Consider the following 23,731-nt stretch of genomic DNA (forward strand, 5'->3'; position numbering starts at 1 on the left):
CTATCCTATTAGCTGTATTTTTTTCTTCTTCATTTGTTTGTCTTAATGTTACATCATTATACAGGTGTGTGTGTGCAAGTGTAATTATTTTGTAATTTAGACCCATTTTATTCGTTTTTTTGTTTTCAAATGCATCGGTGCCTATTTTTTTTGTTTTGAATTTTGTTTTTCGTTTTAGATAGTTTTGTGAATGTACACCATTTCTAGTGAGTTTTGTTTCCCTCTGGCTAACCTACAAGTGGTACACCACCCGGCACCCATAGTTCATTTTTGCTATTTTGATAAACCATATAGTAGTGTGTGTATATGCATTGTTTTTTTGTTCATATATCATTCATTATCTCTTAACAGAACGTTTGTTTAGCTGGTTGTGTGTATGTGTAAGGGTTTGTCTTTTATTGGATTATATACTCAAACTACAGTGAAACGAAACAGGATTTTTTGTTAATAGTTTCGATCATTATACATTTATATAATGTTTCTCTCTCTCTCTCTATCTTGTAGTACTTGGGCATTGAACGATGACTCAATGCTTCTCAATGAAAAAGCGATGGAAGGGAGAAAGTAGAAGAGATAAATACTTTTTGTTTTGTTGTGGAAAAACTGCTGTATTATATGTGGCTTTTTAAGCGGCAATTTTTGCACAAATTGATGAAAAGACTAGCATGTGTGATAATGTAAATTTTGTTAAAATCGGGAAGCGTAAAAAGACAAACATAATGAGAAGATAATGAAATTGTAAACAGCAGGAGAAAAAAAGAATTTAAAACGTAAACCATTGTCATGTTCATTCGCAAACTCCTGCTTTAAGGATCCCTTTTAACAAAGCGGAACAGTAAAAATATTATTAAAATAATATTTTTACTTTGGGTGTTTCCGAATGGGGGGTTTTTTGTGTAAGTTTGTGTTATCTGTTTTTGTTTTGCTTATTGTAAACTCTGTTTATTCCTGATATTTTGTCTCTTTCGTTTTATCTGCCCTGCACATGTTTCATAACGATTTTCTTGTGGCTTTCGTAGTTACGATATAATACATTATCTTTCTGCTGGAAAACTATATCGCCATATCGCGTGTTTGTTTGCTTTTCTTCTGAATTCTGTGTGTGTATGTGTGCGTGCTTTAAATTACGTTTTCTTGTCTATGTTAGTGTTGGCGGGGGAAAAAAGCGGGAACGAGAACAGTACTTTTCTTTTACTTATACGCAGAGTAACGGACAAAAGATCTCTTCCAACTCTTCCTCTTTATTGTCGAGCAATTATAGAAAAACCCTCACGACGAAAACTCCGAAAAGCGCAATCACTTCAAATCATCTTCTTCTCTCTCGAACACGCACACACGATCGAGTAAATGATAGTAATAATTATAATAAAGACGATAGCGATAGTATGGAGAATTTATCGTTAGATTATGAAATAAGAGCCCTACTTTACACACAGCTTCCGTTTTATTCTTCTCTTGTTGTTTTACTGTACATGATTGTGAAGCGAAGACGACGCTCAATGGCTCAGGCAATGGGGGAGGAAGTACGACGCTAAGCACTATAAAAAAAAATCCTATTTTCATTCCAAATTAAAATACACAAACCTATCAACGCATGAGAAAAAAAGCATGTTAAAAAAAGGAAAAAAAAAACGTAATTTCTCAGTCAACTCTTTCCAAAGTATATGCTCTCACTTTAAGTAATACAGGATAGTTGTAATAATAACGCCCGATTATGCTTTTTTTGTGTTGGGCTATTATATATCTGTTATAATACTTTGCGTGCTTTACTGCCGTTGTGAAAAGTGCTTTCAATGTAAAAGGCTTTAAAGAACATTCACCAAAAACAATACTACATTTCGTCGCCTTCTTGATTGCTTGTGGTGGTGTGCATAATTCATACGTGCATAACCATGAGAGACACTAACACCAAAACAAAGGATGGAAATAGACAGATGTATGTAGTTAAGGGAGAGAACACTCAGTACGGTACAGAAAAACGGCGCCAATTAGCGCGCGTCCTTTTAAGTTTTCCTCCTTTGACTGTAGTAGGCACTTTTCACTTCATTTGCTTCCTTTACTTGCATTTGTGTATGATGTGTGTTTGTATGTTCTTTCACCTGTCTTGTTGCGGGCTTTGCTTCTCTTTGTGTGTGATTTTTTCTTCTTTATAATGAATGTTTTAAATTTTCACTTACCCAAACAGTTTGTTTAACGATTCTTTTTTTTTTTTATTAATTTTTTGGAACAATTTTCTTTTGTTTTTTGTTAGTTAACGAACCGAACCGTTCTGTTGTTCTTCCCAATTTGTCCATTCGTTTTATGTGTTTACTTGTTTCTTGTTTTTGTTTTCTCTCTTTATTTTACTTGCGGTTTGTGTTGTATTAAGCCAGTTTCGATTTTTTGTTATGCTTTTGTGTTGTTTTTACTTTTGTACTATTTATTTACACTATACAATGATTCACAACTACTACACGGTTGACTTTTCGTTTCACACTTTACGCTCGTCTCCTCCTCTTCTTTTAGTATATTTAGGTGTATATGAGTGTGTGTGTGTGATTTTTTACTAGTGATATTCACACTTGTTACACTATCAACAACTACTCACTGTATATCCGAGACCCTTCTAGAAAGCAAAAAGAGGGGAAGAGCGCTTCTGAGTGTGGTTCTCTGGCAGCTATAACTAATCCAACTGCTGTACTGTGCATTGCCCTCTACCGACTGCTAGGAGCGTTATAAGGGCTGCGTAGCTATACGAAACTATCACTATGCGCTTCCTCCGTAAATGGATTAACACTCTGTCTGTCTGTCCTGCTGCTTACAAGGGTTTTATGTCGATAATGTAAAATCAACGATCGATCGATGATAAACACTCCATATGACTTGGTAAACAATTTCGTTAAATAGTAACGTTACCACATGATATTGTAATAAGATGAGATTGTACATTGCCTTGCAGCGTGCGGCTAAGTGCACACCCTACAGATATAAATACCATGTTTTCTGAAGCCATTACAATGTCATCTAGCTTAATCCCTCATTTAATCGGGAGTGTTAACCATAATCATTGATGCTTTTACATTATCAACAGAAAACCACTGTATTATTGTTGTATATGGTTGTTTTAATATTTCATATTTTTGCTACAACTTTTCCACTCACTCTCACACATTTGTTAGCTTTTTCTTGCCTTACGATTTTCTCTTCTTTATTGTATTGTTGTGTGTGTGTGTGGGTGTCCTTTCTCTCTGTTTGCTCCTGTTTACCTCTAGGTTAGCCAGTAATTCTTCTACATATTAAATATTAGTCTTCTTTTTGTTTTAATGCTTCCTCGTACATCAAACTAAAAGTAATTGGTTTTGACTACGCCGCTGTGGGGGGGCTTACTTTGTTTACCCCCTATTTGCGTTTTCCACGTGTAGCTGCTTGTCCCAAGTAGTTTGCAGAATTTTTGTCGTCGACGAAAACCATTCCCGTTTGATTTTAACTATTTACAAGCTTTGCTCGATCGATTCTCTCCTCCTCTTTACGCTATTTTGCTTTCAGTCCACACAAGTCATGCCTGTGCACCATACTTCCCCTTCCCTTCTCGCTCTTTGTCGTGTCCTTCCTCTTCTTATGCACTGCACAAGAGTGCGGTGCTTTCTGTAACAAACCACTAGCAACTGTTGTTATCATCGATGGACGGCAGCAACAGTACGTTGGCCATACTGGGATTATCACGTTTCGGCTCACTGTCGTCGTCGTCGTTGCTGTTACCGTTTCGTGACGATGGGCTGATGACGTCGGTGGCGCCAACCACCACCAATGTACCACCAGCATCAGCAGCACGGCTGCAGGAGGGTCCATCAGTTACGTCGGTCCCAACGGTGGCCGCCGATGGTAGAACGACGTCCTCCCGCTTTCAGTGGCCCTTCGTTGCTTCCTTCGCGGCCATGATGAGTGGCGTTAGGCTAGCGAGTGGTCGGGCCAGCTTCAGGAAGGGATGCTACAGACGGGGACAGAGCAGTTTAGTCCGATTAGTGCATACACAGAGGGTACCAAAACACTTACCCTTAACAGTTCGTACGCCGTGGCACGCTGATCAACGTCCACCTCGAGACACTGGTCCAGGAAATCCTGAAAGACGGTACTAAGCTTCTCCTTCTCCTTGATCTCCGGCTTACCGTGCGTCGCAATCAAGTACAGTGCGCGGAGCGGATTCTCATTAAGGTACGGTGGTTCTCCCTCAATCATTTCGATTGCCATAATGCCTAGCGACCAGAGATCAACCTAAAACGGCACAAGCATTGTACATATGGATTCGTTCCCCCTTACCAAAAATGTATCCTTTTTTAATCTCACCTTCGGTCCATATTGCTTTCGAGTGACCACTTCCGGTGCCATCCAGTACGGTGTACCGACCATCGTCGTGCGCTTCGATTGTTCCGGTGAGATCTGAGCACAGAAGCCAAAATCGGTCAACTTTACACTCCCATCCAGACCCAACAGTATGTTGTCGCTCTTGATGTCCCGATGTATGACCTGATTGCTGTGGAGAAACTCGAGCGCCTGCAGCACCTCCCGACACACTGCCGCTATCTGACCCTCGTCCATGCACGTCTCCGTCACGACGTCCGTCAGCGAACCGCCGGGCAGATACTCCATCACCACCCACAGCTCCTCCGACACGAGGTAGCTGTCCAGGTAGTTGACCACGTTCGGGTGCTTGTTCTCCCGCATGACCAGAATTTCGTTTATGATCAGCTCCTTCTTCGGTTGCTGGCTGAGGTTCATCTGCTTGATCGCTACCTCCATGCCGGTCGAGCTTTCGATCGCGGTGTACACTGTACCGGATGCGCCCTGACCGATCTTTTCCATCTTGTTGTACTTTCGCTTCGGGTCGCCAACGCTCACGATCGTGCGCAATTTTTCCAGGATCTCTTCGTCGGACATTTTCTTCTTCTTCAGGTTGGCGGCTCGCTGCTGCGTTGTGGCGCCCGGAGCCGCCGTAGTCGTCGTCGTGCTGCTGTTGTTGAGGTTGGTACCGTTGTTAATGTTGTTCGGTGCGGGAACTGTGCCTGCCGCGGCGGCGGCGGCAGCAACCACCGAAGGACCTGTGGTGTTATCGATGCTGAGACCATTGTTTCCAGCTGTAAGGTTGGAGGACGACGTATGATTGAGTGTGGTTTGATTAAGACCGGAAACGGCCCCGAGAGGGACTGCCCCTGCTGTAGTAACGGTAGTAGTAGTAGTGGTAGTAGTAGCGGAAAGCGATGCAGTAGTCGCAAAACAAATAATGCTAGTAGTAGAAGTAATGGAAGGAGGAGTCGTTGTTGTCGTGATGGTGGCAACCTGCTGCTGTGGCGCATCGTCGTCCGTCGCGCCAGCCGCTTCAGGTGATGGTTTCGTTTCCGGCGTTGTGGCCGAGGTAGGCCGAAGCGGTTGGTCATCGTTAGCGTCGGTTGGTGGTGCGTCATCAGTGAGCTCCGATGCAAGATCGTCCAAGTAGTCGTCGGGATCGTCGTCGTCGGAACGTGCCAGCGGGGCAACGATCGCGGGACGGACCGCCGTAGTCGGTATATTGTTTACTGTTTGCGTTAATGTGGTAATTGTTGTTAGTTGGTTGTTAGTTGTTGGCGAAGTTGGTGGTGGTTGTTGTTGGTTTGGCGGTTGAAGTTGCGATAATTGTAGTAGTGGTAGTTCGGTTAGTGGCATTGAAGCGAAATGGTCGAAAGCAGAAGCTAGGGACATGATGTTACCTTGGTGTTGATGATGGTGGTGTAAATGCTGAGGCAGCTGTTGACTCGGGACTGCTGTCACGGCGGTACCCACTGCAAGGCTGCTGATCGTTTGTGCGGACGCTGCGTTGACCGAGTTCTTGTTCTTGTCGAACTGCGTTGGACTGCGAACGGACCCGGCACTAGCCAACGATTGGTGTGTCGCACCAGCACTCAAATGCGGAGGTATTGGCGGTGAGATCGGATCATCGATCGGGCGTGTATACTGTAAGGGGTGAGCGAAAAAAAGGTTAACATAAATAAAGTAGACAACAAGTAAAAGATCACTGCAATAGAAATTCCACCACGATGATACACAGAGAAAAGCTTTCTCACCAACAGCAACAACGAAAGCCGATCGATTATACTGGACACGGAACGACGGAACGTTTCCTGATAGATGTTATAGATCTCCTGAAACATTATGATACCGCTTCCTGATGTGATCTTAACCGAGGAAGTGAATATTTCTTAACCACTTGAAAAATAAAAACAAAACCACTACGTACTGTAGATGATAGGAAAATCACATTTCGGACGCACACGCCAAGGTGCGTGCATCCACGACGATCAAAGACGTGCGACTGAGTTTGAAGAACCATTCTGAGGTGAAAAAAAAAGTAGTTCCAAAATAGAGAAATCCTAACCTTTAAGGTCGCTTTTGCAATTGCCCTTTTTGCAGTGACCCTTTCCTTCTTGCTTTCCCTCTTTGCTATCACTCTATTCCTATTCCGACATATCCGCATTCCTGTAGCTTTGCTCCACGCTAATATAGTCCGCAGGAATGGCCCGAAAGAAAAACACGTACCACGGGTGCATGGTTCAATGTTTGGCGGCAGTGTGTGGGCAGCAAATATTTTACAATCGGCATAGCTTCGAGGGAGGATCGCCATAAACACAATCCCTAAGAAGGTGGAAGATGATGTGTACGGTCGCACGGGTAGTGATATCTGCGCTCGTCAAGGTTACAGGCAGGCAGGGAAGCTAGCTATAGCATGGCTACACACAGCACGGTAATAGTGGAAACGGATGAATGAAAACAACCATGGGGAATTCCAGAACTAGAGGGCCTCTTCTGCTAGTGATAATGTCTGCATTTCACAAGCGATTAAATTTTGGGGAAAAATGCCATTTATAAATTATCAATTTCACTTCCGCTGTTGGGTATTATGTGTTGATTATCTCACCACCGGAACTGAACAAGCTAGCGCTAAAATAAAGATTGTTTGCAAAAAAAAAAAAAAAAACACTCGAACCTTTACCTGATCATTCGAAAGAGAGAAATAAATTCAGAACTTTGAGCACCTTGTCATAAGCCGATTTGGTTGACTGGTAAACAAATTACCTGGCAGGGACGGACTGGGCAGTGCGCACTTGTCTGAATTTTCGTGACTGGTTCGGCTGCGAATGCCAATAAGTACCCTAGCTCACCGTCGATTGCTGTATTTATACTCTACCGGCGCATCCTGACAAGACTGGATGAGAGATGGCTCTTACGGAGGGCATCACATGGCTTGTAAGAGACCTTAGCGAATTGATTTTCGTCGAAGATTTTCTAGACTCCTCTTGGAGAGGATGTGAGAGTGATGCTTCGTTATTGCTTTACAATTTATTTCATTTAAGGGTTCATTATCTTCTCGTAGGGATTGTGACTCTCAGAAGATTCTTCTTATTGCGAGAAGAACTCTTTACAAGGAATTGAATTCTTGTTGTTATTTAAATCGATTTTTTATTCTCAAACAAATGCCAATCTACTGTGAAGAACCTACAAATTCTGTACGGTGAACAAAAATGGAAAAAGGCTTGACTTTAGAATTACCAGCCAGAAACCCAACACGGTTCATTTACATAATTTTGCATAAGCTTGTGAAAGATCTAATTTGAGGGACCATATGTTGGCGCTAGACGGACGGGAATTTCCTTGTGTGCTTTTATGCTTCGCCCAACAATGCAGCCTGATGCTCTTCTTTGGGAAAAAAGCAAACTTATGGAAATACATTACGGAAAATACGGTTACGGGACGAAATAAACTTTCCACGAAAGTTGTACATGAAAACGCATTTTTACTTACGATTGATTTGGTCCGTTCCGGGCGGCTGGCGATGGGTGGTGGAATGCCGTTGCCGCTGATGCTTCCGCTAGCGCTGCCACTGAGCACGCCCAGCTCATCGCTGTCATGATCGCCGGCCGAATTGTGCGATGACAGGCCAAGGCTGTACGCCTGCGAATGGCTGCTCGAGATGATTTGCGCTCCAGGGCCACCGTGCGATTCGGAGTCGGTTGGCGTGCTGCTCGGACTGCTGCTGCTTACCCGGCTCAGCGACGACCCTATGGACGATGCTGCAGTTGAGCATTAATAACGAAATCTAACCCACTCCCGCCACTGCTACTGGAGATTTTTTTTTACATTTAATGGTGAGATGAAGAAAGGGATCATAAACAGCAACACTGGAATTGTCTGAGAACGATTGGTGGCTTAAATCATCTTCAGACTCATGCCTTTTAGTTCGTTCGAAATAAAATCTAATCTTGGCCGGTTAGCCAGTTCCCGGGGAAAACAATTCAACCATTCTTGCGCAACACCACGAGGGCGAATTATGCAACGGACGAACATAATCTAAACATAACTCCCCTCCCATCCCATCCCTGATCAGTAACAGCCTACACCGGTTCCATTTGCTAAAGGTGTTGGGAAATTACAACCAAAATTGCCACCATCGTTTCAATAATCTGCACTAGTGTACAATTGGAAGAAGCTATCGATTGACCACCACCACCGCATTCGGCATTCGAAAGTGATATCGGATGGTGAGTTTATGGCCGTCGCGACAACTGTCCCTTTGCGCTTGGTTTAATTGAGTCAAGTTCCCATCCCGTTCTCTTCCCCTCTTCGCCAACAAACCTGGCATCATCGATCGAGAGAAAAAGGAAGGAAAGAAAGGACCGGTCGAACAGACCCGCCAGTTGAATAACTCAATTAATTTGAACTAAGCGCCATGTCCACTACCCCCCCGGGGGACGTGATTTCTGTCACAATACGAAATAGTCGCACAGGAACACAGTGTGGTAACACACAGAGAGAGAGAGAGAGAGAGAGAGAGAGAGAAAAAAAATCTCACACTCCCTATCATCAGCACAGTACGAATCTCTGTTAATTGATGAACTTCATAAATACGGGGTCGGATGAGAAAGAAAAGGTGTGTCTGCCGGAGAATTCGGAGACGGACTGTCGACCAATGTGATACCTAGAACTAAGGCAAAATTAAACAAAAAAATCCATTCTAGAAACAAAAAAGTGAGAGAATAGGTCTGGTTCGGTGTTAAGATGAGGTCCGGCAGCAAATAGAAAGGCAAACCTTTGCTGATGATTTGTTTGCTTCCGGGCGTCCAATATCGAGTATATTGGATTTCACATTCCACCCTTTAACCGTCCAATTGACATTGATCTTCCAATTCTCTCTTTCGATTGTGTCCTAATGTGTGATATTCCATCATCATTAATTGACACTAAAACCTTGTGTGCGCGTGTGAAGAAAGTTAAAATTACACAATGCACAGGAGGACCACATTTTTACTGACACGATGAACTCCGGCGCCGTCCATCATCCGGCGGTTGCGGCGGTGTGGTGAACGGTCGCGAAGCATTATGTTGTTGAGTAGCGTTAATTGGCTTTTCCATGTGATTCCACCGGAAGGAAGGAGCTGCCCTTCACCTTCGTCTAGCTGTACATCAGCAGTTGCAGCTAATGTGCTGCGGTGTAAGTACCACCACTCGGCGGTGTTTTGATTTTCCTCCGGTGGGTAATTATTGCCATTATGATGCAAAACAATTAAAATGCAATAATTGGGAAATGATGCTGTTCCTTGTTAGTAGCGCTATCGAAAGAGACATCTTACAGATTATCTAAGTTGATACACATTTTCACTGCGTTTAACAATATATTATGAAATATGTTAAATACACTTCCGAACGAAAAAGCTTCATCGCTTCATCCGTCAAAAATATTGTCCGACAACAACCCATCCAAAATCCACTTAAAACCAAATGCTGTTAGCTCTTTCATTTTCGTCACCTCGTTGTTTTTATTGTCACTTTTGTTTGCCTCGTGAGAATTTGCATTCCCCAGCATCGTCACCACCACAGCTGCACAGCTGCGGGTGAGAAGTAAATGATGAATGAAATGCAAAATATTGCACGAGCTGCTGCTCTCCACGAAAGTGAAATCCCTTTCACTTAAATTTGCAGCGGAACGGCATAAGAAACACGGTACGCACGCAACACGGCAGTAAGAGGGGGAAAAAAACCGTCCAAAAACCTACCACAATCCCACCCACAATGTCAGAGCGTCGCCCGCACTTGGTAGGACGACGACAAACTCAAAGAATGGCCATTTAAAAGGCCACCCCCTCCGGTCGGATCGTTTCGTTGCATGCACGAACAAAAGCCCGCAGCCACCGGAAGGTAAGACAGACACACACACCATTTTTGGAGCTTAATACAATGTCTTAATACATTTTATGCTTGAAATAAAGCGTGTTGGTTCGCACGCTTAGTCGGGTCGCTCGTTACGGAGATCTTCAAAACGGCAATGAATGCGCGACTTTCTACTTGTCATATTATACTGTTGTTTTGTCCTGTTGTTTCACTCTTGCTCTTCCATGAGAGGAGCGGTTGGGGAAAATATTGGATCGTGGGCGTGAAATATTGGGGCGATTGTACCGGAAGGTGGTTAAGCTTATTAGCGCGCGCGCCACACACAATTGTCTTGTTTGGAGCAATCTATAATCATGAAACACAGTGCAGCGAGTGGAGTGGTTGAGTTTTCTTTTCGTTTAAAATTTTTCTACGATAAACAAAATATTCAAACTCAAATCAGCAGATGATCAACAATGGTGAGAAAAAGAGCGTTTTCGGGAACTAGCAATTTTGAATTTGGAATAGTAAAAATCCGGACCGTCCTCCCGGAGTGAGGACAGACCATCCAACTTTTTTTCGGGCATCAGGAAGATCTCCGGCGTTGCCAATGCTCAATATCCTCGGACAGAACGACTACGAATGTGCGCGAATTCTGTTTAACTTCGCCAAAGAGATGGGTATCGTCCTTCAGTTGATTGTAGTTTATTATGTTTATTTGCTTTTTGTTTGTTACACGTTCGCAACGGTGGCATCAACATGCGCCTGGTCGCTATTTCGGCCCTAGAATCGATAAAAATTGGTTTAGGAGATCTAAAGTCGTAAGTGGGGTGACCTTGTCGTTGGCGGAATGCCTGGGCTCGATTCTGCAGTAACCTTACAAGGTTGCTGTGGCTCCTTGCGTTTTGCAGGCGTCACAGTAGATCACTGAACCAATTGTGTAGTTGTAGCTTTCGGCTTTATTGTTGGCGAAATGCGTGAGTTTGCTGCTACTGTAGCTTCACAAAGTTGTAGTGGCTTTCGGACTCATGCGTTCTGTCGATGGTGGGGCCGCCATCCATAACATCCAAATGCCAGCAACTATATGGTGCAGCGAACACCACAGAGTATCCGCAACAACATACGGTTTTCTTGGGAGCCAATTGTTAGTCTCCACGGCACGATGCTCCAAAGAGGCGCCAATCCCTTAGCAGACATAGAGAGGACAACTTCAGAACCATACCGCAGACATAGAGAGGACAACTTTAGAACCATTCGGCAGAATTCAATCGAATATATCCGGCATAAGGCAAAGAATAATGAGGAAATACCTCTTCATATTTTTATACAATTTAGTCATCACAAGCGGCGTAGACGACACTGAATTGCACCTTTGTATTTTAATTATCAGGAATATAAATAAGTTAGTGCGGTTTTTTAAGTAAGCGCGTCGCAAATTATTCTTCTGCTTCATATTAGTGGAAGTTTATGGTGACCATGCTCTATCAGCAGGTAGTAGTTATCCTTCGGAGGACGAAGAGTAGCCTCGAATATTCCTTGAACTATGAAGATAGAGGACCTTCAAGGCAACGCTCGTTGAAGATCCTTCGCAAATGAAAGACGAATTTGTAAAGGCGTTTGAGGTAACTCAGTCAGTCATTTGCCAGCGTCTTAAAACTTGGAGATGATCCGCAAGCTAGGATATTGGGGATGCAGTACGAACTGAAGCCAAAGGATCATCATCGCAACCCAGGCAGAATATTCAAGAAAGGCGCCAGAGCGGCTTGTGATTGTCAAAGAGAATCAGAAATTGGAGAAGTAGCACTTCTCCAATTTCGTCCAAAGCGTCCAAAGAGCCCTCTTTTTTCTTGATACGGATTCCTAATCCGTAATTTGCCAAAAAGATAGAAAACAGTAATAATCAAAAATACTTTGGAAATGGAAAGTGTTATCAATTCTTCATAATAAAGCTTTCAAATTTGAAAAAATACGCAAGAATTTATTTATAATAGCCCTGATAATAATCAATGAATAAATAAACAATTCAGTAAAATATTTAAAACACTAGCTAACGTACCATGAAGTAAATAATCCAATAACATTCGTGACTATATAAACATTAATCGCTCGCTACATTGGCAATAAATTCGTGTAATGCTAAACACGATGATAAAAATAACACCACAACAACACAGTGCACAGTAAGTAAATAAATCCACCGGCAAATTATGCTTGGCACATTTGCCATGGCATTACAGCACAAAATGGCTTAATCATCAACATTTACCTTCCACCCAAAAAGCGGGTAAAGTATTCATGAAAATGGAACCAATGGCAAAATTTCTTTGGCAGCTATTTAAAAACCAACCACCCGCTGCAGCAAGAATGTCTGGTGTTCGATGACCTTCCCCTCCCTATGGGAGAGTAGCAGTTGGGTCGTGCCGTAATCCTTAGCTTCGATCGCTTATCGTGGACGTTTGTCGTGAGGGCGTTAGCGTGATTGGCAATATGCGACTAAAACTCCCCCATTTCACAGCCATTTGAAGGTAAACCATTCTAATGGGGGAGAAAGTAATATGTCAAATGGTTTGTTTGCAAAATAGTAGCGGCCACCTTCTTTCTATTCGTTCGTTGTGTGCTATGCTGCACCAATTATGCAACACACACACTCTCTGTGTGTGTTGCTATTTAACGAGTGTTATGCTTTTCGTTGTAAACCGAACGATTGAAAATGAACTACGATGGAGTTGACATTTGAAGAAAGGAAGCAAGTGTTGTTAAATTTGTAGTACAATTTGTTGTACCACTTTCGTTCCGGTCCTTAAACGAACGGGGGAGATGAAATAATGCAATCTCATTTAGCCCAACCAACCAACTATATCTAGAGGTTAGCATCGACACTGAACCCTCGATGATCCTCGATGGCGAACATTGCGAACGATGACGTGTGAAGAGCATGAATTTGCAAAAAATTGAACCAAAAACACATTTAGGATTGGCGTATGAAAAACCTTAGAGCATTTAGATGATCGACACAGACAACAGCAGCTGAGAGAAAGGGCTAACGGGGGGGAATAGTGTAATAAATTTGGTGATCGTTTATATGCGATGTAAACGGAAAATCGCTTTCACCAAAAAAAAAAACGGCATTGCGCAATCCGCTGGCATGGGAATAGCTGTTTAACTGGAACAATATGAAAATTGGAAAGAAAAATCAAAATGTGATAAAACGTTCCAGAGTTCCAAACGCACTTTGTACAACAATAATTCAAACAAAATAATGCTCAATAGGAAAATTGGAGGAGAAAAATTACACGGAAAACAAAACACGAACTCGAATTTTTGCATGAAAATTGCAAAAATTTGGTATCGTTTCCGATTCTTTTTTCTCATCACTAACATCGATTAAAAATCGGCCAAAAAAGCTAACACCATCAGGGGACAGAAAAAAGAGAAAAAGTGAACTTAAAAAAAAAGCAATTGAAAGCAAGAAAACAATTTCACTTTACAAAATAAAAAAAAAACCCCACCTCCACCTCTTTACCATCTGGCGGAACGGGAAGGGTTTATCGTTTTAATTGAAGAATTTCAGTCCTCGAAACAAACAACACAGTGCAGATTTATTTTTCCTCGTTTTGGGTGGAATTTTGCCTCCGGGTTTGCTCATCGGTTTGGGAGAACGAGTTGAAATATTGGTAGAAACACGCGACTGTACCGCTGGCAAAGCTCCTGGCACCAAAGCACAATAATGGCCAACGAGTTTTCTTTTGTGACGATTGAGCGGCAGACAATTTGATGCAGCAGTGTAGTTGTTGTTTTTGGTTTTGGAACCAGACCAAATAAATGTGTCCTCCTCCTCTTTCCATCCACTTTTTTTTGGTGAAGCGATGGCGAAATCGTGCAAAACAAAAAACATCATCCAAACAGCAAGGTTGATGATTATAGCGATTTTCCCGCAACCAAACGCTTATGCAAATTAATGGGTTAAAGTTTTCTTCTATCGATTCGATTAAATGATAGAGTAAATTCCCGACTGGCTGTGAGCAGGGGCCGGAGGACGACTATGATGCTTCAGTGTTCTACAGCAACAGGTGGTGCCAAAGTTCGAAGCGTTTCGTTTGGTTCAACTTTTCCATCGCTTTTACAAATATCGGCAGCAGTCGCAACATGGAGGGGGTGTTTGTTTTCACTCACGATCGCGGGAGCTTAAAATTGTTTTCCTCTTTTGCAAGATAATCGTCACCACCCAGAGTTAATGTGATAAGCTTAAAAAAAAAATAAGTAAGTAATAGCGATCCCTTTCATCTTGATAACTTGTCATCTTGTATCAATATTGTTGTTTTTCGAAGCCTTATCGAGCTTTGAAGCTGACGCCGGACACTTACCCGAGTGTGTTGTTGTGTGCAGTCCATGGGTCATATATTTCGAGCTCGGTCGCTGCTTGCTGCTGTTGTCGAAGAAGTTTAGCACGTCCAGCACGGCTTGAGGATTTTTCTTCTGCTCCTGCTTGCTAATGTTCGAGTTCTTCAACATCAGCGCCCATTGCTCTGGCATACCCTGCGGGTGGGAGTGGATGTGTAGCGAAAGGGAGAAAGAGAAAACACATGCTTCAATTAGTAGTTATCAATGGGGAAGCCGCACACGAGTAATCGTCACGAGTGACACAGAGAGCGTGTGGTAGGTGATTTATGGGAACCCACAATGTTCTAAATAAAACCCACATTTGTCTAAAAATAAAACTTCTAGCAAGAATTGGAGCACGAGATGCAAAAAAAGCTACGCTTCGAGCGAATAGAAAACGTGTGTTGCAGCGAGCAGCAGCAGCTTTATCGTGCGGATGAATGAGCGCTAGCCGACAATAATGTATCCAAAAACAACGTCCATCAATTGCATCATTCGCAGCTAAACATTTAACAGTTAGGAAAGAGTTTTTATTTTTCTCCATGACCCGAAAGATTTACAACATTAAACTGTAATGCAAAACAAATTCATGCGACACCAACTGGTGTGTGTTAACCGATAATCGACCCTTCAAATGTCTCGCAATATGTAAAAATGTGTAAAAATCAAATGCCACAAGCGAACGGAAATTTTTATCCCTCGATACAGCTAACAGCCTTTAAAGACGAGCATGGAAAGCTGACTTGAATCACATCTTTGCCAAAGGTTAACTAATGATTCCAATTACTAAACCATCCACCATCAAAAAGGGCCTCTTGTGTGTTTTGTTTCTCTTCTCGTTCGACCTTTTGCAGAGAAAGAGCTTTTGCGTAATGACTGAAACGTAAGAGGCTCAACCTACGGGAAATAGCATTTCTTCCCGGGGATCGACGGTGTGGCACAGGATGGCTCGAAGGCGGCCGCCGGTCGAGAGCATGAAGAAGCCTTCCAATCGCGAATGGGGTGCTTGTGAAGATTAATTTGTAATCGTCACGCGCACACGCGCCCACAAAACGTTTCGATGTTTCTTCTCTATTTGATAGCGTTCCGTGTGTATGATGTGTGCAAGCTTGAGTGTGTTTTCTGTTTGTTTATTGATTGCAAAACTGTTGCCCGGAGGTGTGGAAGTTGCGATGTTTGCTGTGTAATAGACACGTTTCTCAATTCTTATCCAACATATGCCGAAGAAATGTTCCAGACCATCTAAAATTTGGTTTTCTATTCCATCTTGATTAAGTTATGTACTCGATTAAGGACCTTTTTTTGTTAAAACTTATCAAATATTACCTAGCTTCTGTCTGTTTGTTATTCGTTTTTTTTTCATGTTTTTTTCTATTAAATCAATGTAATTTATGAACAGACTCATCTTCGTGCCATTCTTCTTATTAATGCCTTTCAATTCTGGTATGATTAGTTCCTTAACCGAGGGAAGTTTAATATTCAAGGATTCGATAATTTCCACCAATAGAATTTGCGTACTTGGGTATTCATTTCCTCGTTTACTCGTCAACAGTACGGAGATTTTCTGTGTTGAGGTGCATTGATTGGAGTGAATATTTTGCCATAGTTTGTTCAATTCCAACTGCTGGACTTGTTTTTTTTTTACAATTGCACGCATTGCAGTTCTTTCAGGTTTCTGTTGACTAACAATGACGGTAGCTTTGAGCTTGGTATCAAAAGGTTTAATCCTTCCTTATCTTTGGGAAGGACAAGTTGATTCATGCTAATTCTAAGTCCTCTTTTTGGCCTCAATAATTCTCCTAGTAGGGATAAGAGCTTAGCTGTTTGTTATTTGTACAAGGAGTGCGTAAATATATCGTGACGGATTGATAGCAGAAGTCATTTTATTTAAAGCTTGGATTGCTTCTTGTATACAAACTTGGAGCATGGGCCCATTCCGATTTAACACAAATTAGTTCTGAAAATTTATAGCATTATTTGAAGCAAAATTGCATAAAAATAGAATGTCCATCTGTGTGCACAGAAATTATATTTCGCATCAAAGGACATTAACCCGCTACAATTTGGAGAAAGTAGATCTCCAAACCTTTAAACGCTATCAATCCACACGGCCATGATGTTTTGTGGAGTCAATTTCTTACGCTTTGGCTTCACTTTACTCCATTCAATGTATTATCCTTTCATTAACATTACGATCTCTTTCTATAATTGCACCCTCGGGATCGCATGCCGCAGCGTAGGACCGCGACAAAAGCTACACTTGCTTTTACACGATTCCACACTAACAACACGAAACCATCACGATCGCGGGCTTGACATTTTTGACATTTTCGTAAATTGGTTTTTGTAGCTTTTGGGACAGCGGCAGCAAGAGAGAAAAAAAGCTTGAAGTGATTTTTTCGCAACTCCTATAAGAAACAAGAAGAAACAAGTCCTTTTGCACCTTTTTTTGGTTCATAAAGTTTGCCAGTGTGTGTGTGTGCAGTAAGTCATTCGAGCTCTCGGGAAATGGGAAAGAAAGTCCAAAGGCTGTGACCCATGTTTCGGGAGGGGAAGGGGTAAAAGTAAAACACACTTCACCCGACACAAGACGACACAAACAGCCCGGGAACGACGTCTTAATTTGTTTCCTTGCATCCCCGCCGGGTGAACCGCGCTTCAGTCCAGCCGCCGAAACACAGATTGGATTCGTTGCTATGTGCGAGGCCAACGGTTCCTCTCGCCGACGACGGATTCGTATATCAACGGGTGGTCCGCGTGTTGTTTGGTGCCGGCTTGTTGAAACATGGACACAAGGATAGTTCGTTTCTAGTCCGGCGAGGCAATGTTTGCAGTTCCGCTTACCTGTCTATAGTGTACATTTGCAGGTCAGTGCAAAGAAATGCGCCAGAGGGGACAAACGGTTGAAGTTGAAAGGTAACATGGCATTCATTTTGCTTTTCATTTTGATTGCCGATTTCGTAATCGGTACAGGGTTTGGGTTTAATTTCTCAAACGCTAACAAACGAACCGTGTGCGTTTAAAAATGGCGCGTAAATAATGTCCACTTTAGGTGTCAAAAGGCTGTTTAATAGTCAAGCAGTATGCACATGATTAATTGCACACTAGCAACTAGGTATGGACGCTTCTCAGTTACAAAAGAGCTGTGTTTTTACCATCATTAATAGTGGTAGTGTTTGAAACCTTCATCAATCTTCAATTAGCTACAATAAATGACCAAAAGCTTGCCTGAACGGCGGGAAGGGAAAACAATAATCGGAAAGCTTTTCACTGTTTGTCGCTAATTTCGAAAGCACGCATCTCCGAAGCATATCAGCACAACCGGCGAAAGCGTTAAAAGAGCCCTCTGAGCATTAAAATCCATGTCATGGTAATTGTACTTTTCTTTTTCCCTCCATCAATGACCGTGAACAACCCTTTTCGAAACAAATTAATGACAGATATTGTGTTTTCTACCCTAAACTAAAAACTCTTAAACTTATTTAGTTGCAGAACGGCTCGCATTTGTGTCAACAATAGCATTTAAAGGCCAGCCAGCCCATGTTTTGGACGATTGCATAACACGGAGGCGTGTACAGATGCGTGTCGTCTTCTGGTCGCGGTGGCTTAACTATGCGGATGAGAGTAAATCGAATTAGGGCTCATGAAATGCATCAGAAAGACTGCGTAATCGTCACTGATCGTCAGATGATCAGCGGCGAACCTGTAATAACGCACGCAAAGTTATGCAAGCACACGAGCAACAGTCCACGATGCAGTCAAAATAGTTTAGGATGGGTGACTGATTGCTTCTCTTGTGCTTTAGCGCTCATAATCATAAACGCAAAGGAGAGGAGATTCAGAGCTCACTTAAGATATAAGCAGCTTTAAGTATATTCATATAAGCAATAGGAAAAAAGCGACCGAGAAAACGATAAAAAACACCCTAACCTTATTTTCTTCCTCACACAAGCCCCAAGGACACAATCTGGTGCACTGGTTTTAACGACGCAGAAAATTAGCTCAAATATCTCCGCGCCAAGGGCGACCCCAAAGCGTAATCATAACGTAATCATGTTTACGAGGTGCAACTAAAGAGCGATGTCTATTTTCCTTCACTCGACTAGGGATAATATTCACCTTTGCTTAGTACTTTCCCGAACAATCTCGATTCGTTATGCAATTTTATAAACCATAGTTGATACGTTCAGGTTCATGGATAATAGATAAGTGAGTGTTTTGGAAATCACATTCAACTCCTTGACGACATCCCTTCCTCACAATGGTCGACTCCAACCTGATGAACCACACAAAACCCTTTCAGACCCTTTCGCCGAGATGCTTCACCACCACCCTAACACTGGAACTCTACATGGCACAATCTGGACCTAAGCAAAAAACTTCGTCCCATCAAACACAACACCGCTTCATGGGAAGATACCGAGTCTAGTCACATCCAACGAGTCCTTTCCCGGCTTTGTATAGATCATACCCGCCTTACACTAGAAAAATTTAGTAATCCCCACTCTGCAGCTTCTGTGGTGTTGACATCATTGTACACCGCACCTCCTCACCGATTGCCATGGATACACGGCACACCGAGCCACCTGCCAACTAGATACCGATTACACGACAATTCTATCACTCGACAAACTTCATCAGAACCGCCTTATTGGATTTTTGCGGATCAGTCATTTATATAGAGAAATTTAAGCAATACTTTCAACTAATCCATTATCATATGCCATAAACGCAATAGTTTTCCATGATATTTAAGCCACACCAGCAATAGTTTTGTATTAGATTATACCACTTATTTTATACAGTAGAGAGGCGAATGTAGTCTCTAAGATTCAAAGCCTCTATATTTAAACGAAAAAAGTGTTTTGGAAATTAAGTATTTGCCCTTTAGAAACAGTTCTCTAATTACTGCTCGGTATTATGGGAAGGAAACTTAACTTATGTATTAACACTAGAACTATCGGACCAGTCATTTTAACTGGTTTCATACCTTATTTTATTTATTTTTATTTATAATTAATGATGACGGTCCAGTGCCGTATTGTCAACACCGCTTGTGTTGAGTAAATTTTATAATCATCTTGATAAGGCATTTCCTCCTTATTCTTTGCCTTATCCCGGGCATACTCGGTTAAGGTTTCATACCTTTCAAGTGAATTTATTTTTTATAATTAAACAATTCTGCCGAAATTGTTGCATGACTTTTACACATTCAATGGGATATTAATTTCTATGACTACAAAAATTTAAAACCTAATCTTACCTAACCTAATATTGATATTAAATTCCGTCATGGGCAATTCTACCAAAACCAGCAATTTTGACTGGTGATTTGTGGAACGATGAACAGCGTATTTAAATGCAAAATGCTCACAAAAAGGAAAGGAAAAATGGAAAATATAGCAAAACCTTAGCGATTTGCTGTCCCAAATTAGTTTATTAACATATTCTATCATGTTTGCTAATATTTACATTAGTTTTATGAATTTTGGAAGCCTAAATTACACAAAATCACGATTTTCATTCTTGCTGTCAAATCCATTCCTTAGAGGTTTGTTAAAAAATGACTTTTTTTTTGTTTCATTTTATATTAAAACTAGAGCGCACAATCACTGAAAAATGATTTTAGAAATTCGTTTATCATTCATTCAAACTCAAACAACACCGTTTTCGATAATTATACGATGATAACATAGCACGTGAAAATTGTATATTTTATTTTAAAATAACTTACACCTTCCATGGCTATTGTATTTTATGACTGAATTAAACACCAACTGACAATTTGGAAAAAAAAACCGCACATTGCCAGCGTTTTTAACTGACTCCACAAATTGCTGTCATTTTGTATCAAATCGAACCAACATTTGTCGCTCAAAACCATGATTTTAAAATCGGTGAAAAATGTGTTTTATTATTATTTTTGGTTAATATTAGCATATGATAATTCCTAAAAAGAATTATTCTTTTGGTTTAAGTTCAATGTTTTGAGAGAAATTGATTCTAAACGTGATATTTGACTAGCACAACAATTGGTACATCGGAGGGGTTTAGGAAAATGGTTATAACTTTCGTGACACTTGCTCAAATTACAAAATGTAAACGGGAAAATACGTAGAAAATATGTGTCTATGAAATAAACCTTTGTTTGTTAATTTTGGTTTAACAGTTTTGTCACAATCGTTGTTTTTGTGAAAACGCTGTACAAACTCTTCCATACACTTACCCTAGATTAGATAAAATAATGGTGGGTTTTCAATGATAATGTTAAAAACAATCAATCAAATGTGTATGAAGAGAAGTATATGAACTTCAGGAAATATGAAAAAAATAGTCAGATCATAAAAAAACATTTATTTGGTAACCACCAGTCATTTCGTTCTAGTGTTAACTAAATTCCAACTGCTTCGAAGCGCCGGGCCCGATATGAACGAGAGTGTATCGTATTCTGCCCCTGACTACCACGATAGGAAAGTTAAACATACACAGACCCAACGTCAGGGTGACACCCCCCAAAACGACCACTCCTTCCCCGATTCGGTCAAACATATTCGTGGGCCAGCTAAGCAGGTTAAGCCGTTTCCGCGAACGCTAAAATGCCGAAGAACCCCTTTCTGCACGGCGCGAAACGGAAACCTGTCAGCCACATACTCCAAACGTTGTGTAGCCGCCGTCGTTGCATGGGGTGCAGAAAAGTGCAAGTGTCGCCTCCATCTGTGTTGCAAAGCAGCCAGCGACGTTCGTTACGCACACACGAGAAACATAAAAAAGACCCTTTGAGGGGGGGGGGGGGGGTGGGGTTGTTCCAGCACTGAGCACTGGGTGCCATTTGGTGCTTTCGGATTAGGCCGCACGGATTTGCAGGGAAAATGGCTTTTACTTCTTCCGCGTAGTGCGTAGGTGCCACAGCCACTTGCGGGGCATTTATTTTTGTTCGCTTTTCCCCCCGGGTAGGTTTCGTTCGCTGTTCACTGTAGAGAGTGTGTGAGAAAGAGACCCCTTATTCTTCTTCTTGCACTGTGTATGTGTGTTTCGATTATTATTGTGGTTGTTTCTGAATTTCCGATTAATATTAATATCGTACTTATTTTTATGATTTCCATTATTCATACGAACGCACTCGCAAATCATCACAACGGCACAGGTCGCCAGGATAGGTCGTTTGTAACTCAGCATCACCGGTTTCAATTTGGACTCTAGATCTCTCCCCGAGAATATGAACGGAGAAATGGCGGTATGTGAATAGATTAGATTGTAACTGATGTTCCGAAATGATTTGCATTTCGCATTCAAAGGTTTGGAATTTACTGCATTGAGCACGATCAAAACCGATAATAATAAATAACTTTCTTGAAACCAAACAAATCAATTCGATTAATAATAAATTTTAAATTATTAGCAAACACCAACAAGATTACATTATTTATGCTGTCTGTATCAAGTACGATACAATGTCAATCTCAACTCTTTGCACTAACTTTTAGCACGAACGGTTTGTCGGATCGATCGTTCCACCAATGCAATGCATACATAATGGAAATAAAATCGTTGCTCTCCACCTCGCTACACATCGCAGCAGACCTAGCCGGCAGGCAAGGGATATCGGCTAATAGATATGTTTCCGTTCGTCGCTTGCTAAGGCTGCCGCGTGGTTAAGCAAGTCTTTCGATTGAAAGTGAAATTGAAAGCGATTATGTGTCGCTTCGATTGGATTGGGACGTCATGTGGGATGAACTTGTTTCGCAAACGGCACTTAATAAATGCAAAATTTTCCTTTTCTCCCTTCCAGCTACAAGTGTGCATAACAAATGGCACATTATTTATGAGTTAGCAACAAAGAATGAATCATTATCATTAGAAGTTTCACATACAATAAAACGTCTAATTGTTATCGTTTGCCTAGAGCACATTACATTAGCTGCTTGTAATGAGTTAGATCCTGATTTAAACGAAATTTTATCACTCTAGCTGTGGTAGTGCAGCACAAGAGCAAAGAGAGAGAGAGAAAGAGAGAGTACGTTAAACTCTGTACCAACTACTACAGTCCCCTTTTTCTACATATTACCGTAATTTTCACATGAGCTGAAGCTTTCTTCCACTTTAACGAGTTCCTCATTATAATTGAAACCGCTAGCGGTGGAAGAATAGAAACACCGTACGCAAGTTTCGTGAATGGAGAAAGATGGGCCGCTGCATGGTGGCAAGTACGCGGGTCTAGTTTAAAGCAAACGAGTACGACGTTCTTATGCATATTCTAGTTTCAATTACGGAGGCTTTAGTTTTCACTCCCCCGTGCTCGGCACAGTGCACGAGACGACGGACGTGGAGGGTTTTGCTTTTCTTTTGCTGAGGAAAAGAAGGTTTCTTGACATCCTCATTCCCAGAACAAACGTCCAGACCGCTAGGCTCCGCTAATATCCCGTACGCTCTTGCCTCCCACGTGCGGGCTAGGAACGGTAACTTCAACCATCTATTATCATTCTCATCACGATTACATCACCCGCGCGTCGTCTAGGGTGTCCGCGAGCTCCGTTGGTGCGTCGTCTTGACTCCCTTTTTCTGGCGTGTCTCGTGATGGGGTTAGGGAAGAACGACGGATGCTTTAAATTTTTAACATTAACCCCCAGAGCATTCCGCAACCGTGTTTGTTGGAGCAGCATTGCGCGGGGCACAGTCTGTCGTTGGTTTGTTTTAAAGTTTGCTTTCTGTTTGACGATTAAGAAGGGCCAACAAAAGTAAATATTCTTGTTGGCGGTATAATAACGCATCACGAATCTTAAAATAAATAATATGAAAGTAAAACGTGTTCTTGAAATAGACCCCAAAAGTCTGTAATTTTGTAAGCAGTGGATTGTTGTAGGGATAGCAAAGTAGAATGTACCTTCGAACTAGAACCAGCCATCCCACTGTGTTCCAACTCAATTTTATCCGTTTAAATTTGGAACCAAAAATCGATTAACCATTTGCTGTTACGAAAGCATTTGTTCCAAAGTACTACGTGGACAAAGTAAAGCGTAAAAAGTTCACGTGACCGTTGGGCCCATAGGTTTCTGTCTAGTGAGTGCTTCCCCAACAGCTGCCCAGAAATGGCAGAAGATGGCAGACCGGCAGACAAGATGGTTGAACGATAAAATGACGTTTTTCTTGTACCCATCAGAACGGCTTCGGTTGGTGCGCAATAGTCGATCAATCGGAACAG

At 41.8% G+C, this 23,731-nt stretch overlaps 6 protein-coding genes across 10 annotated transcripts in view; 2 read left to right on the forward strand and 4 right to left on the reverse strand.

The window, feature by feature from the left end:
* Window positions 1-23,731, forward strand: part of LOC126557269 (ATP-dependent Clp protease ATP-binding subunit clpX-like, mitochondrial) — a 399,590-nt gene that overhangs the window by 230,403 nt on the left and 145,456 nt on the right. The window lies entirely within an intron of this gene.
* The window catches only part of LOC126559393 (60S ribosomal protein L32), a 173,357-nt gene that overhangs the window by 104,885 nt on the left and 44,741 nt on the right, over window positions 1-23,731 (reverse strand). The gene's annotated exons all lie outside the window — the stretch shown is intronic.
* The window catches only part of LOC126558330 (actin-related protein 1), a 309,926-nt gene that overhangs the window by 64,049 nt on the left and 222,146 nt on the right, over window positions 1-23,731 (reverse strand). The gene's annotated exons all lie outside the window — the stretch shown is intronic.
* The window catches only part of LOC126559498 (cytochrome c oxidase assembly protein COX16 homolog, mitochondrial), a 163,800-nt gene that overhangs the window by 48,528 nt on the left and 91,541 nt on the right, over window positions 1-23,731 (forward strand). The gene's annotated exons all lie outside the window — the stretch shown is intronic.
* Window positions 1-23,731, reverse strand: part of LOC126557178 (uncharacterized) — a 422,959-nt gene that overhangs the window by 16,688 nt on the left and 382,540 nt on the right. The window lies entirely within an intron of this gene.
* The window catches only part of LOC126557096 (serine/threonine-protein kinase Pak), a 38,154-nt gene continuing 18,224 nt past the window's right edge, over window positions 3,802-23,731 (reverse strand). The window contains exons 3-8 of one of the 2 annotated variants that reach the window (XM_050212751.1): window positions 14,517-14,688; window positions 7,810-8,078; window positions 5,721-5,964; window positions 4,324-5,111; window positions 4,033-4,251; window positions 3,802-3,967 (exon numbers count right to left, since the gene is read on the reverse strand). In XM_050212751.1, the coding sequence (XP_050068708.1) occupies window positions 3,884-3,967; window positions 4,033-4,251; window positions 4,324-5,111; window positions 5,721-5,964; window positions 7,810-8,078; window positions 14,517-14,688 (1,776 nt within the window). In that variant the 3' untranslated portion in view covers window positions 3,802-3,883. Of the gene's footprint in view, window positions 3,968-4,032; window positions 4,252-4,323; window positions 5,550-5,720; window positions 5,965-7,809; window positions 8,079-14,516; window positions 14,689-23,731 lie in introns of both variants that reach the window. The other variant, XM_050212750.1, reaches the window with a different exon arrangement.

This window comes from Anopheles maculipalpis, chromosome 2RL, assembly GCF_943734695.1.
Source record: "Anopheles maculipalpis chromosome 2RL, idAnoMacuDA_375_x, whole genome shotgun sequence".
Classification (NCBI taxonomy): domain Eukaryota; kingdom Metazoa; phylum Arthropoda; class Insecta; order Diptera; family Culicidae; genus Anopheles; species Anopheles maculipalpis.